Raw genomic sequence first — 20019 nt, 5'->3', positions numbered from 1 at the left:
CTTCCTATTAAAAAGCATGATGCGTTAAAAGACAGGCTCACATCCTTAAACATCTTCATACACGTGTCTCATACACATGCCAGGCAGCCCTGCTTCCATGAAGACCTACAGGTGAGTGTATGCAAGGGAATTTAAGGGAATTTAACAACAGCATGTCACTACCAAACAAATGGGTATCAGTTTACCAGCAGAAAACCGAACTGCTATATAAAGTATGGAGGCATGGACAGTAAACAGGTCTACTTCTCACTCGTGCTGGGTTGATTTCCCCTTCTTTTTACCTGCCTGCGCATGGCTGATGCTGGAGCCCGAGGGGTAGCAAAGAGAGGGCAGATGTCTTCAAGGTATAAAAGTGACATATCTAGCAAACCCAAGAGCTTTTCAAAGACGAGGGGCACCCCCTAGTTGGTTGTGTCACCACTGATTATCCTGCATTTGTCACATGGGGACTCTAGAAAGTCAAGGCTATGGCTACCTGCTTAGATCCCCCTGTTAACAAACCACGTTGCACAGCAAGCTGACCAACAGATAACACCAGCATCCCAGTCCCAATCAAGGTCTTCTGGTGAGTCATGGGGCAGGTCCCAGGTGCAATTCCCAGCATTTCCAGTTAAAAGGATAAGTTAGGAGGACCTGTGGAAGACCGCTGCCTGAGACCTGGGTGAACTGCTGCCCGTCTTGAGTAGGAAATATTGACCTTGATGGACCAATAGTTAAATTCAGTATGAGGCAGCTTCATGAGTTCACATCACACTGCATAAATCCCGTTTGACATACCTGCTTTGACAGACTCGGGAGACCAGCGAAAGCAGGAACGTGACCAGCAGGCAGGCAGGCACAGAGGCCTGCTTCATCAGCTCCACAATGATGCTGGCTTCGACTCCTTCTGACTGCCAGTGGGTGAGCTTGATCGGTCCCTCGTCGTACCTGTCCTTCATGAAGAGTACCTTGCTCTGGGAGACAGTGTTAAACATGGCCATGAGTCTAGAGGCGTTTTCTACCTTCCGGTCCAGAGAAGAAGCAGCTGCCACCTCGGAGTCCAGTGGCGGATGCAGTTGTGACAGCATGACTTTGCGCTGGTCATAATAAACCAGGGTTGTTTCATCTCCCTCGTCGCCACTGGGATGCTTCCAAATGGTGCTACAGCTCCAGAACTTGCTGCCTTGTTTTCTGCTGAGCTGAATCCAGGGGTCGTGAGAGAAAATGGTGCTGAGGTCTTCGAGGAACCTGCCCAGATTCTCCTCCTTGGCTTGTTTGCTGTTGGTCCATGAACCCAACACTGACACCTCAACCTGTGTCACATGATGCACCTCGGCAAGATACTGCTTCACTTGGCCAGGGACGAACGGGAAGTGGACCACGGCGAGGATCACAGCAGAGTTCTGCTCCGGGATCCATCGCCCAACCAAAAGGCCGCTCTCGGCCAATGAGCAGCAGGCAGGGAAGAAGACCTTAAGCACCATGACAAGGACGTGGGGAAGCTTTGAACACCTAGAGATGAAACACAGAAAAATCATACCTGGAGTCTAAGCAAGGGCAAATTCAGAGTGTTAAAATGGTGAGACTAGTCTATAGAGATGGGCACGAACTGCATTACGAACTTCAAAAATCCATGAAATTGGCGATCGCGGTCTGGCGGTTCGTGATTGTCCATGGCAAACGAACCAGCGTTCGGAAGAGGCCTGGTTCGGTGCGTTTGGTTTGGGAAGCCAGACAGTCAGGCGCCATCAATCAATTCCCCTGGCAACGGAGCTAGGGGAATGCCTGAACTCTGTCTGCACTCCTTCTGTCGCCCTGGAAACCCGAATGGAAGCCCATCTTACCTTGATCTGCAGGTCTTCCTTCCAACCATGGAGCTGTAAAGCAGTTACAAGTTGGGAGAAGACACCTGGGGGAGGGAGGGGGGTGTTCTGTAGCCATGGGCACTCCAATCTCATCCCTGCAAACCCTGATAGGCAGCTCTGATGGCCAAACACAGACCTCCTGCATTTCTCAATGAGTCCTCAGCTTATAAATAGCCGTGGTCTCCCAGGCTGGGTTTCACTTTCAGCTAGCAGTGGAGTGTGACAGAGCTGCTGCTTGCTACTCGCTAGCCTTTGGGGAGAGACAGAGAGAGTATAATTGAGCTTGGATTTTTGTGGGAGTTTCCTGGGGGCTTCGGATTGGAGATGGTATAACTCCAAGATCCCTATTGCAATCTTGACCAAACTTGGGTGCTGGCTGGAGGAGAGCCTGCTACACACTCCCTGTGAATATGGGCTCTCTAAGTGCAACGGGGGCTGTTCTGAGCACCACGAACCGCGAACCGGTTCAGCAACAGGAAATGTCCGTTGCGGTTCGCGACTTCGGGATCGTCATCAAACCACGAACTGCAGAGTCATTAAATTTTTTTGGTTTGTGCCCATGTCTACTAGTCTAGGCTTCCCAAGAGAAAGTCTACCCAGCCACTTGTATTGTTAAGACTCAATACTGTTTCTCTGATAAGAGCAAAATAAGGATAGCTACATGATTCAAAACTTATGAAGTGACTCTGAAAAGCAAACAGAAATATTAATCTTAGCACTGATGTAGAAATGTAACTGTCCCACGCTGCTATCCTAACCAAAGCTGCCCCTTCTAAGCTTGTTGACTTCAGTGGACTTTGAAAAGCCACAATTCTGCTTCGGGTTGCCCTGCAAAGCCAATCAGATATATTATCTTACAGCAATCTTGTAAATTAGACTAGTATTGCAGACGTGAGTGTGTAGAGATGGATAGTGGTGATTATTGAATGGATTCAGGAATGAGAACGTATGAAAAGGATTTATGAGGGATTCATTGACTGTGTACTCTTTGATAAAGATTGTATGAAACGGGCCACATAAGGATCTAGATAACCCGTCGGAGGACCATACCAATTTTATTGGACTCTACTTTACACAACTGTTTGGGATTGACATACAAGAAGAATTATTCCCTACTTTGGTTGTAGTCTTCACATACCAGCTGAACTTTTGCTAATTGGGACCTGTAATTAGGGATTATGCTGAGTTGTTACTATGCATTTGCACTTTATGGACTATATGTGCAATAAAATTGTATAGAATTTTGTAGCACCAGCACTTTAATATTCTTAGGTAACCTGTTTTTAGCAATTGTGCAAAGGATTTTCCATGTGGGAAGTGAAGATTTGTATGTATAAATAGCTTTTATTATGTGTATTGTGCATGAATGGATGTATAAATAAATGAATGACTGAAGTTGTTAGTTAGGCATATACGTGGTTGTTGTTGTTGTGTAAAGATGGAGCTGAGCAAGCTGCCTGCCTAAAACGGTTAAGAAATAACACAAAAGCTGCCCTAATGGATTCTACTATGCATTTACTGTATGGTTCATTTTTATCACCCCTGTGAACTGTTTACAGATGGACAAGTCCCCACATCATGGCCCTCCCCAAGGCACAAAAAACACAAATTGTGCTCCTCCATTCGAGACATTTTAGTGTCACAGTTAGAACATTTTTTCCATATGGCTTTCTGTGCCATTATTCAGAGGGAACAGTCCCTTCGTGTCATTTTTTCCCCCAGTACTTGATTGAAGAGGGCATGAAAAGAATTTGGGATGCTTGAGGCAAAACAGTCTTTTACACACACACGCACACACGCACACACACACTGATGACATCCTGACTCCACAGCAGTGAAGAGAGAACTGAGGTAAGGTGTGCTTTCCCTCCTTAGCCACGTCTGTGATTTGGAGGGAGGGCACCAGGTGGGGGAAAGGCTATAGAAGTCCTCTCTGCGGCTGGCCTACATATGTGCAGTCCCCCACGCAGGACTGCAGAGAAGCCACGAATACAAACAGAGCAGGCAAAGCTTTTCCCCGCCACTTTCCAACCCTGCCACGAACAGCTTTGGCTCATTTTCGGCATGTCAGAAGGCTGCCAAAGGCCCAAGAGCCTAGCTAGTCAAGCGGCGCTCTCAAATCATCCTGTACATGTACACCGTTCCTGGGTAAATGGCTTAAGTTTAGGGCTGGTAACCAAGGAAGCAAACGGGACTTCTACAGCATGTGATTCCTTAAATGGAAGCTGCGAGGGAAGGAGAAAAGGATGAAATGCCTCATTTTAACATAAATCTTTCTGCACACCTCTGAGCAACTCTGGAAATTTAAGGTGACACCCAAACCTCCGTTGTTATAAATAGAAATGAAATGTTAAGCTGAGAAATAACTGATGCTGTCTCTTTAAATAACTCAGAAGCATCTCAGAGAAGCATCATGCCCATAAGGATGGGGGAGCTCAGAGGTAGCCACAGCCCGACCGACCGTTGTCCTTCTCTGTCCTTCAGCAGAGATGTGATGTGAAAAATCCAACCTCCCCCAACCTCCCCTGTGCAATGGACTCAGCTGACTGGAAAAGAACTCCTTATTGTCTGCTTAGGACATGCTATTATCATAGAGGACCCAGTTGAACTTTTCTTTTTAAAGGGTGACTGATCTATTTAGCAGCTGGGGTTCTGACCTTTTGCTCCAGAAAAGATGTGGCTGATTTGCATTCAGGATGTACCTCTGTGCCTGGGTGGATCTACTCCACAGAAAACACCAGACTATCCAAATGCCGCAGGAGGCGATGTCTGTTCATGGATGACTTCTCAGCCCCTCGAGGCAGAAAAGGGATGTCTTGTTGGTACACGTCCTACAAACTGGGAGTGAGAGCGCAGGAGCACGGTTAGTGGCACCGAGGGCTGACTCTCCTCCAACCCTTTCGTTTTATAACTGCTGAAGGACATTCAATAAAAGCAGATACGTGTGTATGCAGACCTCTTTTTTTCTTAGCGGGGAAATTCAGTCACACAGCTTGGCAGTGCAGCTGGGGCAGAGGGTATGCTCAGAAAGGGAAAGGACTCTTATGTGAAAGGCCCCCCCCCCTCCAGTGGACTGCACTCGCTGGCCTCTGAAGAACGTTAAAATAGCGAGACAAAATAGTGAGACTAGTCTAGTCGCCACTCTTCTCCTTTGGCTGCTAGGACAAACCAGAGCTTTCCAAAATGCATAGTAGGGAGGGAACCACATGTTACTTTGGCAAATGTGCAGGCCCACAATTGTATGATTGCAGTGGGGCGGGCTCTGCAAAAGAAAATAGGCAGACAGAACTCAGGAGGAAGGGGTGGCTGACCTGCAGGGCCAGTTCCCTTCAATACCTTTGAATCTCAGCTACGTTGAATTCCAACAGAGGAGAAGCAATAAAAAATGTCCAGGGTGGGGGAGGATTGTTGGATGGTGGAAGTGTTAAATAGCCCTCTTAGAAATGCTCTGCATTTAAGTACTAGGGTGATATAGTGGTTACAGTGTGAGACTAGGAACTAGCAGACCTGGGTTCAAATCCCCACTCTGCCATGAAAGCTCGCTGGGTGTAACCTTAGGCCGGTCATACTATTTTAGCGTAACCCTACCTTGCAGGGATGTTGTTGTGAGAATATAATGGAGAAGGGGAGGACAATGTCGTAAGATGCTTTGGATCTTACACCACTGAAAATACACCACTGAAAATACATGAGTCTGCCCGTGGAATGTCCAGGATTTACAAAAGAATGCCATGCAGAAAGCAAAAAGAGGGGGCCGAAATTAATACGAGTTGAGGAAAGGGTCAGGGGGGAAAAAAAAATAAACAAGATCAGAAGAATCAACAATGCAGCTCACTGAAACAAAGGAAATCCAGATCTGCCACCCCAAATTAGCATTACAACATGCTTCTCAAGGCATACAGGCTATCCAAGGCTCAGTCATCTGCTTGGTGCAGCACAGAAGACAGATTTTTCCTTGAAAGTTTAATGTGCTTCAAAACACTTCCTGCAAAACTTGTTTGATCAGACATAATAGTGGGACCAGAAGAATGCGCATTTACCCCAAAGAAAATAAACATATTGTCGAAGGCTTTCACGGCCGGAGAACGATGGTTGTTGTGGATTTTCCGGGCTGTATGGCCGTGGTCTTGGCATTGTAGTTCCTGACGTTTCGCCAGAAGCTGTGACTAGCAACTTCAGAGGAGTAGCACCAAAAGACAGAGATCTCTCAGTGTCACAGTGTGGAAAAGATGTTGGCAGGTCATTTATATCTACTCCTCCCACCTTCCTGAATAGATATAAATGACCTGCCAACATCTTTTCCACACTGTGACACAGAGAGATCTTTTGGTGCTACACCTCTGAAGATGTCAGTCACAGCTGAAGATGCCAGTCACATCTTTTCCACACTGTGACACTGAGAGATCACTGTCTTTTGGTGCTACACCTCTGAAGATGCCAGTCACAGTTGCTGGCGAAACGTCAGGAACTACAATGCCAAGACCACGGCTATACAGCCTGGAAAATCCACAACAACCAAAATAAACATACTTCCCTAACACCTAGTGCCTGTTTTTGGCCTGAAAAGAAGTCCTAACCGTCCAGGCTGAAATCCCTGTCTAATTTCATTTACATTACACTTTTTAAATCTAATGCAGCTAACAAAATTCATAAAAAATAAGAAAAAGTATGTAATGACTATACATACATCTTTACATTAACGATTTAGCCCCTAGATTGAATTTGCTGTCTTTGCACCCTTCAAGGCTAGGGACTCATCTGATTCTAGTCATGCTATATGCAGGCGATACAGCTCTGGTATCAGTAACCAGAGTGGGATTTCATAAATCAATAGAGATCTTCATTCAATATTGTGTTGATGAACACTTGGTAATTAATTTCAAAAAATCCAAGGTTTTAGTTTTTGCTAGATCTTGTAGGCCAAAATTATTACGCTGGAATATCTTAGGTCATGTTATGGAATAAGTCCAACCTTATAAATATCTGGGAGTTACATTCCAATGCTCACTCTCTTGGGCTTTGCACGCTAGGGAGATATTTATGAAAAGCTAAGAGGCAATTCTGAGGATGCATTTCAGGCAAAAATAACCTCACTGTTTTTGTATGCTATTCCGGTGTGTACTGGTATTCCGGGTACATGCCCAGACATAATTCAGACAAATTTTCTTAGATCGATTTTAGCATGTCCTAGATGTATTGCTTCATCTTCCTTGTTAATGGAAACTGGCCAGAAGTCTGTTTCTCTTATAGCCTGGTTAACAGTTATTAAATATTGGGTTGTAATTAATATAGAGAGTAAGGAATCACTCACTGTCAATATTAGATTCTTATAAACCTGGATGGGTTCACCTGCTCATAGATAAGCTGAACTCATTTGATTTGGATTGTGATTCTCTGTTGGCTTTAGGGAAGACTGGTGCTTATAGTCTGGTTAGCAGCCTTCTTTCGGCAGAAAAATGGCATGGTCTTCAGGCAGGGAGGTGGCGTGTATGCTCGCCCATGTATTTTGGATATTCATATTTTAAGCAATACCAGTTACCATATTGTTTTTATAGTGTTATGGTAGCATGTTATCATAGATTTTTTCCTTGCTAGAACGAACTCACTTCCACTTGCTGACTTATATGGACAATTTACAGGCCAAGAAAGGGGATCCAAAGTTTGTACTTGTGACAAATCTTCAGTACAAGCTATTGAGCATTTCTTCATCCTCATTTGAATAAGAAGCCTGTTAGCTCTTCTAACTATCATTTAATTACTCTGTTAGCGAACATGGATTGTAATACAACATTGGATACGTGTAAATATATAGCTGCAGCAATTAAACATTGCTGTTTTTAATGAATATTGAACAGCAATGACTTTTTAGTCGTATTGCTGTTTTCAATGTGTATTGAACAGCAATCACTTTTCAGTTATATTGTCTTTTTCTGGTTGAACAGCTATTGGCTTTTTGATGGGACAAGGACATAGCATAGCAGAATGAGTCAAGATGGAGCTACTGTAAAGGGAACAGGTGTGTAGGCTATTTCCCTGTTCATGATTTGAATTATTTGTTTCTTGTATCTGTTATACAACTGTTACTACACTTTATTTTTGTCTGATACTTTTTCCTCATTGTTTCTAATTTTGTAATCTTACTCCTATTGCATTGCATTATTAGATATCTCACACTCTTGGATTCGGTTTCGTTTTCTCAGCCATGCCGGACGCTCCTCTCGGCTGGTCCGGGAGGAAACGACCGGGCACCCTGACCGGGCGGCTGATCCGTAAGGATTAGCCCCCAGGACTCCCAGGGAGGGAGCCAGGGTCCGGGACGCGGCGGGAAGAACTCCCCAAAATCAATGCGGGGGGGGAATTGCCCGTTTGTCCCTATGGAGGCCGGCAGATGTGCGCGGCGCCTCGAGTGCCGCCGGGCAACGAGAAATGGCAAGTAAAAGAAACAGGCGGAAGCCTGTAAACAAGCGAATCCCTTCTGTTCTACAAGCGTTTGTGAAGGAGAGGTTGATCTGAAGAAGACTCGCTCTTCCCCTTCGTGGAGTTCCAGAATTTTGTTGGCGCCCCCCCCCCCAAAAATGGCAGCAAAGAAGCAAAGTCCCGCTCTCGGTAAGTCAATCTCGGCCACCTTGCAGAAAGGGGAGTCGCTCGAAGAGTTGGTGCGCAGGGCGGTGGTGGAAGCCATAAAACCCTTTGTTGACAAGCTGAACGAAACTGATCAAAGGGTGGGCTTAATTGAAAGCGAGGTGAAAACCATTAAGGCAGCAGCGGGGGGGGCAGAAAAGTCTGCTCTGGAAAGTGCGTCACTTGTGAAGGCTACAAAAAAGGAGCTGAAGTTGGTGGAGAACCAACTGATCGGGCTACAGGTGGAACGAACGCAGACAATTTTGCGTCTCCAAAACGTGAAAGAGGAGGAAAATGAGGATCTGTGGGATTTGGTCTCGGAACTACTGGCGACACCCGCGAGGACGACTAAAGGAGAGGTTAAAAGCGCCATTTTGGAGGTCCGTCGGGCTTCTTCAAAATATGCAACAAAGCGACAGTTGCCTCGTGAGATCATTATTGACTTTTCAACTAAAAAGATTCGGGACACCATCCTATATAACTCATACAATGCGGATTTGGACTTTATGGGTTTGAAAGTCAAGATTTTGAAGGACGTTCCATTTCTAGTCCGGAAACGGCGTTTTAAATATAAAAAGTTTGCAGCTCTTCTGAGGGACCATGGAATAAAGTACAAATGGTTATTCCCGGAAGGAATATGGTTCAGATATAAAGATCAGGCCTATAAGATATTATCAGAAGATCAACTAAAGGATTTTGAGAATAAAAACCCAGAACTCTGCTGCACCAAGAACGAAGAAAAGGAGGAGCCGGAGGGGGGGGGGAGGAGGAGAGCATCGCAACAGCAGTTGCACAGAGAGAATTGCGTCCGGGACCTAGAAGGGGGAGGAAAGTTTAATCAGAATTTGAAATGTTTATTTTCTGTATGATTAACCACTCCATCATTATTCTATGGAGCTATTTTTGTATTATGACAGTATGAAGGGAAACATTGAAGTGTAGTGTTTAGTGTTTGTAGTTCATTCCCCCCCCCTTTTTCTTTTTCCACCCCCCTTTGTCCTTTCCCTTTCCTTGTGATAGTCTGGTGTAAAAATTAAAAAAAAAAAAAAAGATATCTCACACTCTTTTGAGTGCACTGTTTTACATTGTGCAATCTGCCTTGAGTCTCAGTGAGAAAAGCAGGTTACAACCAACCAATTTCAAGGCTCGCTCAGGGATTCATTCCTTTCACTTTAATTAAAGATATGGAGCTTACAAGCAGGAGCCCTGAAGTGGAGAAGAGCATGGGAGAACACTGAGCACAATGGAAGTAAATCACACCACCAAGTTTATTTAACTGAATGGTGCTAAGGAGACAGAAATTTTGGCCATGTGTTTTCTACTACATGCAATCTGGCCCCTGAAGATGTGTCATCACAGGAAGAAGCAGTTCTTACCCTTACTGGCAGCCCATTCTATAGAGATGGGGAAACAGAGTAAACTTTGCTACGAGGGGAATCTAAAGGTCTGTCTGGACATCTGGTAACATATTTTTATACCATCCTGTTGTAGCACAGTGGTTAAGTGGTTCAGCAGCGAATCAGCACTCTACTGGTTCAAATCTCATTACTGCCATGGGCTTAGTAGGTGGCCATGGGTAAGCCACTTCTCTCAGCCCCAGCTCCCCAGCTATATTGTGGGGATAATAATAACACTAACTTGTTCAACAACAACATTCGATTTATATACCACCCTTCAGGACAATTTAATGCCCACTCAGAGTGGTTTACAAAGTATGTCATTATTATCCCCACAACAAAACACCCTGTGAGGTGGGTGGGGCTGAGAGAGCTCCAGAGAGCCGTGACTAGCCCAAGGTCACCCAGCTGGCTTCAAGTGGAGGAGTGGGGAATCAAACCTGGCTCTCCAGATTAGAGTCCCGTGCTCTTAACCACTACACCAAACTGGCTCCCTACTCTGGGTGAGGCACTAATCTGTCTAAAACAGTGGTATATAAGCACAGTTATTATTATTATCCAAGGACCTCAAGGTGGCACAAACAGTTCACTATTCTGTCATCTTAATCCAGACAACAACCCTGTGAGGTAGGTCACCCAGCAAGTTTCATGACAGAGTGAGGACGAGATTCCAGGTGTCACAGCTCCCAGTGCTACATTGTAACTTCTGTGAAATTTGGGAGGATCTGAAAGTGACCAATCTGTATTAACAATATGCTTGAGAAAACATAAATATATTAACTATAAAATCCAAGAAAGCAAGGGCCATGAGTTGTTAGAGAGATGGCCTTCCATTGGGGTGACCCCAATTCCTGCTTAGCCACAAAAGCTTACTGGGTGACCTCTGGCCAATTGCTGTCTCTATTTAAGACATTTTTATCCCACCCATTCCTTCAATATGCTCAGATAATTATCCTTTTCTCTGGTTTGCCCTCAAAACAACCCTGAGAGAGAGGTTTGGTTGAGAGAGGGTGACTGTCTCAAGGTGACCCCGGAAGCATAATTATTCAGGTCAGGTTGCATGTGAGAGAGTGAGCATGCACAAGAAGAGGCAGGTTGGCCCAAGGACACTCACATGGCTAAGCAGGGATTTAAAGACGAGTCTCTCCAGTCCTAAACCAACACGCTAACCAATATTATACACCACTACCACAACAGCCCACACAGCAACATGCACCCCCGCACCATTTTATGTCCATACAGGGAACGTCAAATGACCTGGATTGCTGCTTTGCTTTTGAAGTAATGTGCAGCAATGAGCATGGACACACACGGCCACCTGCCAACGTCTCCACATCTTAACACTATTAAAGGTCCATCTACAGGATTTAGTCTCAAAAGTTGACAACCCAGGTCCCAATCCCTCCCCCGGAGCACTTTGCACCCTTCTCTTCCAGCCTCCAGGGAAGGACTGCCCTCCATCCCTCTGCACTTACTTTCTCTTCCTCCTCCTTCCAACAGGCACCTTTAACCAACACAAAACAGAAAAGAAAAAAACAGCCCGCTTCTAGAGACATTCAAATCACTTCCGGGTGTTAGTGCGTGGTTGCTAGGAGACGCGGTCCTTCATCCACAGAGGTCCCTGTTGTCCGTTCTCAATACTCTTCCGTGCAAAATCCTGACGTCTAGGCTTGGGGTTCCGTTACACTAAATCTCTCATCTATTAAAAAATCTGGCTGGGTCGTGTTAAGTCCATAACAGTAATATGAAACAGGAGTCCAGTGATGCCTTAAATACTAACAAAATTTATTCCAGCATAAGCTTTAGTGAACGAGCTCTGAGTCACGAAGAGAGACGCTGGACTGTTAGTCTTTGAAGCACCACTGGACTAAGTATCTGAGTTTGAAGATGGTTAGCCTTTGGTAATCTTTTTTCCCCATCAGGGTGGGAATGATTTGATAGAAGGGCTCTTTCTTATCCATTCAAAATAGCTTCCCAACACATATTTTAAATATCTATTTATATCCCCAAACCACAGGAACAGAAAAGCAACATTAAAAAATTAAAATACAGAACCACAAGCTCACAACATTGCAAAGAAAACATACATTTGCACATCATCAAGGTATACCAATCTGAAATACAAGTGACAACACACACACACTCCCCAGTTAGAGGGCCAAGCTACAAGTGACAAACGACACAGGTTGGACACTTGTCAGCTTCCCTCAAGTTTTGATGGGAAATGTAGGCATCCTGGTCTTGCAGCTTGGCTCTCTGACTGCTGTCCAATGGACTTTTCAACTGTCACTTGCCCAACATTCCGCCATGCTGCCTACATTTCCCATCAAAACTTGAGGGAAGCTGACAAGCGTCCAACCTGTGTCATTCGTCACTTGTAGTTTGGCTCCCAGTCTCTCACATGGCTGAAAAATCAAATGTTGTTATTATATGGCTGAAAATAGCTTTTATCTCCCCCCCCCCGAAAAGCAAGTTATTATCATAATTATTATTTTGTCACCATTTTTCTCAACCTTTTCAGAGTTTCCAGCTGTTAAGGAGGCTTAAAAAAATACAGTTTTTTAAATTAACAAATTGTGTTGTGGCACTTGAAAGTCTGACAGATTACGAAGCATGTTTATATGGTATTAAGTTCCACTGTGTACAAGGGGGCTTACTTCCAAGTAAACCATGGTTGTAATTGTAACCTAATTGTTACATATATTGTGGCTTTGTCCCAAGATTAGGTAAATTTTGCAAGAAATGTTAAATACAATGAGAAATGCAATGGGATATGTCTCAGAAAATAACTCTAGAGATAACCTTTTGCCCCATATACATTCATTTTGAGGTACTCACCTGAGTGTTTCCCAGGGATGAAGCAGCAGCCAAGGAAAATATAAAACAAGAACAGGCCTCCAAAACAACAAAAACCTCTCTAAGCTGCTCACAGAAAGTAATTCCTCTAAACAAAACAAAACTAGCCGTTGCCCACCACAGTCCCACACCTCTGGGTGGGGCACATTTCCCCGCTCCAATATGAAGCCTGCCTCTTCCTGATAAGCTTCCTCTGTAAAGTGTGGCTAGATCTGCCTGTGCAATTCCTAGGACTACGTCTAGGACTACTTTTGTAGAAAGCTGATAGCTATAGAATGGCACCTAGGCCCTCCTGATGTACAATTGCCAACTCCGAGTTGGGAAATTCCTGGAGATTTGGGGTGGAACTGGAGATGGTGGGGTTTGGGGAGTAGAGGGGTCTTAGTAGGGTATAATGCCATAGAATCCACCCTCCAAAGCAGCCATTTTCTCAGTGGCACCTGGCGTGGGCTTTCGGGGACCACAGATCTCTTTGTCAGATGCATCTGGCAAGGAGAGCTGTGGTTATTGAAGGCTCATACTACATTGGAATTGGATGGTCTAGCTGTTTGGCTGCTACAAACTAACAGGGCAAACTCCTTTGAAGCCAACTGATCCACACACCAAAAGGAGATGTTTACATATACTAGCAAAGGAATGTTTTGGTTTCCCCCCCTAATTGCCTCTTCTCTCTCCTCCCCTTCTTTCCCTCCTCTTCTGTATTTGACCAGTCTCTGTATCATGCATCTGATGAAGAGAACTTGATTCTCGAAAGCTTATGCTACAATAAAATTGGTTAGTCTTAAAGGTGCTACTGGACTCTTTTTGATTTTCTCCAGGGGAACTGATCTCTGTAGTCTGGAAAGTAGTTGTAATTTCAGGATCTCTCCAGGCCCTTCCTGGAGGTAGGCAATCCTACATGCACGGCTTTTATAGACAGATCCAAAGTAAGTAGATCCATATGCCATCTCTCCAACTTTCAGGTGCAAAATATTGCCAACTTAAAGCAAAAGGAACCCCTCAAACCATCCACAAAAAGCGAGCATCAATAATTCAACAAAACTGAATTATTTTCAGTTTTGAACTGCTAGTTTTTCATTTTTGCAGCTACGGGACCCTATTGTATCTGTTTTCATTGAATGTCCATGTTGTATGTTGCTCTGTGAATGTCCTAGCTATTGAATATTGTATTGTATTAAATTGTACTCACTTGCATTATTCACTGCCTTGGACCTCAGTGAGAAATGTGGACTATAAACAAACAACAATTCATTCCACATGTGTGAGAACAAGTAAATTGATATATCTGAGACAGATATAGTGGAAATGTTTTGCTAGCATTTGCCATATATTTCTTCTGACTTTCAGCTACAGGCCATTAATTTGACATCTGGCCCTTTGATACTCTTTACATGTTGTTTATCAAGGTCGCAATTGTTTACTTAGGAAAATACATTGCTGTGTAATCTCATGTATTTACATTTCTTGTTAATTATCATTGTATAATTGTATCACTTGAGATATTTTCTAATAGCTTATCTACTTTTGGTATCTTGGTGGCTGGGTGTATTTTTTCCCTTTCATGTTGTTCTCATGTGCAAAATATTGCCACCCATATTGTGGGTCAGTGATTCTCCTTTGTAGTGCCTTCCCAGCAATGAGATTCCAGGTGCCCACATGTTTCTTCAAGCAAACATCTGCCCCTCTTTCCTAGCTTGCTGGATTGACATCCCTTCATTTTGGACTGGAGTCCCTTCTTTTTTCCTGTGTCCTGCTGTTCTTTCTTGCCATCCTCCTCTGTCACCAGCATTTCTCCCTCCAGTGACAACCAGTAGCACTTGGTGCTATTTTGGAATGGATCAACACACAGCATTTTCTTCACAATGTAATAGGGTTGCTAGGTCCAGGCTGAGAAATTCCTGGAGATTTTGGGGACGGAGCCTGAAGAGAAGCAAATAATAACTAATAAAATAATTTTTCTGCACATTTGGGTTTTCTCTGGGATTGCAGACACATGTAACCCTAGCCTTGTATGGCCCCCTTCGTGCAGATATTTTGATCCATGCAGAGAGAGGCGAATGTAAGCCTGTACTGAAAAAAAGGTTTGGGGTCTAGGACCTAGGTCTGATTAGTAGACTGCAGATATATAGATATACTAGACTAGCAGACAGGACCAGCAGATAACTGAGGTGTACCTAGGTTTGTATTAATTTGCATGTTCAGCAAAGGTTCATGGGGTGTGTGTTAAAAAAGTCGACATGATTAGGAGAAGTGGTATAATGCAGGACTAGGCTAGCTGAAAAGATTGGAAAAGAGGGAAAAGTGCTGAAGCTACTGCTGTTTGGGAGCAAAGCTTGTTTTCAAGCCTTGCCTCTAAGAAGGTCGTAGAGTTGAAATTGCATCTTGACTGCTTGAGACCAGCACTTGGGAACAGAGCTGCCCCACTTTTGCCAGGAAGAAAGGGGAACTGCTCCTAGGGCAACAACCAAATTCCAGGCTTCATACAGCATCTTCACAGAGTCCTGCTGTTACAAGGCCTTCTGGATATTTGGGATGCTGTTACGGCTATAGCCTCTGGCCAAGACCACAGAACTGTCTGTACTACTAAGTGGATTGTGCGTAGGACTCTGCTCTGGGGTCACTGGTTACCGACCAAGTATTGATAACTTTGGAAATGTTTTCACAGTTGTGTTCTGTTATATTTAAATAAATTGTATTTACATTTTGAATTTGTAAACATAACTCTAGACATTGAACCTGACACTCAGGACTCTGGGAGTTACACATACGTGGCTATCAGTTAGATAGAGGGCCTCATGGTATGGTTGGAAGATTTGTGATGCTGCAACCTTGCAATAAGCCAGTCGGGGTCTGATCGGTGACAGGTTATGAGACCACCATGAGGTACATAGAATCATAGGGTTGGAAGGGATCTCCAGGGTCATCTAGTCCAACCCCCTGCACAGGGCAGGAAATTCACAACTACCTCCCCCTCCCCACACTCCCAATGGCCCAGAAGACGGCAAAACACCGTCAGGATCCCTAGCCGAGCTGAGCTGGGGGAAATTGCTATCTGAGATCGGCATTACCCTGGGCATGTAAGAAGGGGCCATAAGAACTAAGCACATGACAAAACAAAGATCGTATTACAAATAGAAGTAAACAAATACACTGATCATGTGGCATTTGTTTTAAATTCTACTCTTCAAAGTGTGCTTTGAAGGACATCTGAGATGCTGAATAGTGTGGCAAATGGGTAAGTTGGTGTACTATGGCTTTTTATTTTCTGCCTCGAGTATTTTAAAGAAAAATTATAAATTAAATATATCAAACAAGGAAAATAGGGTTCATTATACTCTTTTATTATTTTGATCTTTTGAACACACTGATATTGTCTTAGTTGGGATAAGGTAACAACTTAAATGAGGTCTAATTCTCAGTGTCAGTGATAGAAGAAACACATTCACTTACTTTTTATTCATCAAATATATACAAAGTAAGATTAAATATTCTCTGTAATAATATATTGGTAGGAGACAACATGTCTTCCTTTGCACAAAGACCCACAAAAATGAAACCCAAATTCAACACACATTTATTGAGAGATAGTCCCTGTGAGTTAACTGTTGTAGGCTATTCTACCACTTTGGGTCCCTGCTACCTTATTCTCCTGCATGTATGAACCAGGCCTCATTTTCAGCTTCAGTAAGAGAACACATATAAGAGCCAAGCTACAAGTGACGAATGACACTTGAATGGCAAGTGAACAGACACACATGTATTCCTCCCTGTTCACTTGCACTCCACTTGCGCTCCACTCAGAGCGGGACCACAAGTGATGCCTGACACAGGTTGGACACTTGTCAGCGTCCCTCAAGTTTTGATGGGAAATGTAGGCATCCTGGTCTTGCAGTTTGGCTCTCCGACGGCTGTCCAATGGACTTTTCAACTGTCACTTGTCCAACATTCCGCCAAGCTGCCTACATTTCCCATCAAAACTTGAGGGAAGCTGGCAAGTGTCCAACCTGTGTCAGGCGTCACTTGTGGTCCCGCTCTTAGTCACGTAGTGGAGCGCAAGTGAACGGGAGGAATACACGTGAGTGTTCACTTGCCATTCAAGTGTAATTCGTCACTTGTAGCTTGGCCCTCAGATGCACTCTGAGAGAACCCTGCTCTCAGAATAGGGAAATACATTAACATGTTGCCTGGGGGAAAAAACATATTGCCAAACCATGTTGAGATTTTTAAAAATTCTGTTCAATAAATTCTCTACTCAGCTCCTGTTAGTGGTTCAGCTCTCTTTTGACTTCCCGTGTTATTTGGGGAGGGGTGCTGGTTTTCTTTCTTTCTTTCTTTCTTTCTTTCTTTCTTTCTTTCTTTCTTTCTTTCTTTCTTTCTTTCTTTCTCGAGTTAGTCATCTATGGCAAGCACATTTCTCCACCAGTACAATATATGTGACAAAAGAATGCCCCCTCAGGTGAGGTCACATGGTAAACTATTTAAAGGATATGGAAGGATGGAGACTCCTACTCTACCCTCCTTCTGGGAGTTAGATTTGGACTCTCACTGGACGCAGAAAGAAGGTCTGCATTGAAAGGGGGTCTCACCCGATACTTGAAGACTTTGATATTATCATCTCCAGAGTCGGCAACATATAACAACCCCTGAGTGGAACAAGCTATTCCAGTCGGTCTCTGAAGACCTTTTGAAACCAAGCAAATAGGGGAACCATTTCGGGGAAACAAGTGGATTTTCCGGTGCTGTTCATCAGCCACAATGATGTTGCCCTCTCTGTCAGCACATACCCCAGCAGGGTTGCCAAAACTATGGCTGAATTTGTGGCAGATGGAAAAGAGAAGTTTGTGACTGTTATTGAACAGTTTGACATCACCACACTCTTCACTCACAACAAACCCTCCTTCTGGTGCGGCGCACACATAACGCGGCCCACACAGGTCAGATACAGAGTGAGGGCTCTGCACCTTGAATGCGTGGTCCAAAGCAAAGCTATGAACTTTGCCTTCTGTGTAGTCCGCCACCAGTAACTTGCCAGAAGTGTCCACTCCAATTCCCCGGGGGGAACAGAACTGGCCAATTTTTACCCATTCACCCTTAGAAAACTTTGAGTGATGGTTGAAAACGCGGATGGTTTTGTTCACCATGTCGGTTACAGCCACCATCCCTGCTCTGGTGAGGGTCACATCCTCTGGCAAAAAGGTCTCCTTCTTCTTTGATTCCACACAAGGTAGACACTGAACCACTTGGCCTGAGTGATTGAAGACATGGACCCTTGGGGCACTCTCACAAGTCACATAAACAGATCCATCCAGTGTACAATGGATTCCACTTACACCACTGTAACAGCTACCGTTGGGGTTTGGGATCTGCTGTACTAGGTCATTCTGCCGATAGAAGAGGTGGTTTCTGATATTGTCCAAGTCATGGCAAATGACTTTGGCTTTCTCAGCCAGTTCTTGAACCTGATGCTCCGTCACCATCCCCATGCCACGGTGATTGCTCAGGAGTGGGCTGGCCTTTTGAAATGTGGAATCGGATTTAACTTGGAGGGTGTAAACAGTTCTCAGGAGTTTCTCCTTGCGCTGTGTGTCCTCCAAAGTATAATCCATCTCTTTCTCTCTCTGCTTCAAAAATATCATCAAAGGCAGTTATAAAACTGTAGGCTCAGGAGGGCAGATTTTGATCTTGTGAGGGCTGGCAAAGGTCCTGAGCAGGGCTTTTTTCCAGCTGGAATGGTGGAACAGACTTCTGGCACCTCTTGAAAATGGTCACGTGGCCGGTGGCCCCGCCCCCTGTTCTCCAGACAGAGGGGAGTTGAGATTGCTCTACGCGCCACAATCTAAATTCCCCTCTGTCTGGAGATCAGGGGGTGGGGGCCACCGGCCATGTGACCATTTTCGCCAAGGGCAATTTAAACTTTAAAAAACTCCTCCCTTGTTCCAGTAGACCCAAAGTGACGTCATTGTGCAGTCCTGAGTTCCACCACTGAGTTCCTCTTTTCCCAGAAAAAAAGCCCTGGGCCATTCCCACACGGCTTACCTGAACCCAGAATGCTGCGCAGCATGCTGAAAAAAACGCGGAAAATCGTGTTTTCTCTCGCGAGTTTTGCGCAATGTTGTGCAACATCGCGCAAAACTCGCGAGAGAAAACGCGATCTTCCGCAGTTTTTTTTGCATGCTGCGCAGTGTTCCGGGTTCAGGTAAGCCGTGTGGGAACAGCCCTAGTCCTGAGTAACATCTTAGCTGGCTGTATCTATTCTGGTGATGGAAATATTGTCCCACAAGCTCGCTCTTTCCTCTTTTCAAAGTGGCCCTCCAGGAAAACTAGACCCAGCCTCTCCCATATCCCTTAATGTGAAGGAAAGAAGAGGTATGTAGTATCAGCTCTAGCTAAGATTGGATCTCTTCCCCACCTCCCCAATTCTAAGTTATCAAGGAAGAAATATTTCCTCGATATGAAATCCCAATCTCAAAATCCAGAAAGAGCTGTTCTGTGGCATATGACAGGCACACTCTTACCCTGGACCAATGGCCTTAAAAGTAATCCTCTTCTCCATCTACCTGAGGAAGGAGATAAACCCTCCCTGGTGAGACTGAGGGCCAAGCTACAAGTGACGAATGCCACTTGAACGGCAAGTGAACAGACTCACGCGTATTCCTCCGTGTTCACTTGTGCTCCAGTTGCGCTCCACTTGGAGCACAAGTGAACAAGGAAGAATACGCGTGAGTCTGTTCACTTGCCGTTCAAGTGTCATTCGTCACTTGTAGCTTGGCTCTAAGCAATTCCGGAAGTTTTGATCCGGATGTCTCAACGGTGATGGAGCTGAAAGCTTTTGTATTAACAATAGCTACCTTAATAAGCAAATACCAAACTCTAGCAAAAGAGGGCAGAAAATGAGTTAAACCTCTTTACCTCTAATTAAAGTTGTAGGAACGATTCCAACTTCCCAGTGGAGGGTCAGCTAGACAGCTTCCAAAGCAGGAAGTGACTGAAATAATGTTCCCAGGGCTCTGTTGTTAGTGACAGGATTCCACTCAGCTTTGCGGGCCAATGCTTGTGTCAATAGGATTGTTCTTTCGACAAACACACACGCTGGCATAGAGAAAGAATGCACACCCTAGTGGAGCTTTCTGACAGTAGCACAGTCAATTACCTCTACCAGATCTTGGGCTGACTGTACAGAACATGGACCTGGGGTGCAAGCCAGCCAAAATGCTACTCGCTCAGCCAGCAGATCAATGCTGGATGCAATGGCGAATAGAAAGCCATTAAAACATGCTTTTCTATTAACACACAAGCAAGCA

General features: G+C 44.6%; 2 protein-coding genes across 7 annotated transcripts in view; both read right to left on the bottom strand.

Annotated features, from left to right (window-relative positions):
* PIGQ (phosphatidylinositol glycan anchor biosynthesis class Q) overlaps window positions 1-12796 on the bottom strand; it is a 42194-nt gene extending 29398 nt beyond the window's left edge. The window contains exons 1-3 of one of the 5 annotated variants that reach the window (XM_054993347.1): window positions 12701-12796; window positions 4502-4682; window positions 778-1491 (exon numbers count right to left, since the gene is read on the bottom strand). In XM_054993347.1, the coding sequence (XP_054849322.1) occupies window positions 778-1463 (686 nt within the window). In that variant the 5' untranslated portion in view covers window positions 1464-1491; window positions 4502-4682; window positions 12701-12796. Of the gene's footprint in view, window positions 1-777; window positions 1492-4501; window positions 4683-11337; window positions 11424-12700 lie in introns of those variants that run through there. The other 4 variants (XM_054993349.1, XM_054993348.1, XM_054993351.1 and 1 more) reach the window with 4 other exon arrangements.
* A 3242-nt stretch (window positions 12797-16038) lies between these two features.
* NHLRC4 (NHL repeat containing 4) lies at window positions 16039-19714 on the bottom strand. Of its 2 annotated transcripts, none has more exons than XM_054994972.1 (2): window positions 19628-19714; window positions 16039-18339 (listed from the first exon to the last, which is right to left on the bottom strand). In XM_054994972.1, the coding sequence occupies exon 2, from the start codon at window positions 18322-18324 to the stop codon at window positions 17224-17226; it is 1101 nt and encodes a 366-aa protein (XP_054850947.1). In that variant the 5' UTR covers window positions 18325-18339; window positions 19628-19714; the 3' UTR covers window positions 16039-17223. The 2 variants fall into 2 exon arrangements, with proteins under 2 accessions (XP_054850947.1, XP_054850948.1); XM_054994973.1 differs by having other exon boundaries at window positions 16039-18336; window positions 19628-19705.
* Window positions 19715-20019: the final 305 nt, after the last annotated feature.

Source organism: Eublepharis macularius, chromosome 12 (assembly GCF_028583425.1).
Source record: "Eublepharis macularius isolate TG4126 chromosome 12, MPM_Emac_v1.0, whole genome shotgun sequence".
Lineage (NCBI taxonomy): Eukaryota > Metazoa > Chordata > Lepidosauria > Squamata > Eublepharidae > Eublepharis > Eublepharis macularius.
The sequence above is the reverse complement of the archived record's forward strand: the minus strand, read 5'-3'. Positions and strand labels throughout refer to the sequence as shown.

Bases quoted from the DNA above. Each gene is read 5' to 3' on its own strand.
- NHLRC4 (XM_054994972.1), bottom strand. From the start codon at position 18,324: ATGGATTATACTTTGGAGGACACACAGCGCAAGGAGAAACTCCTGAGA.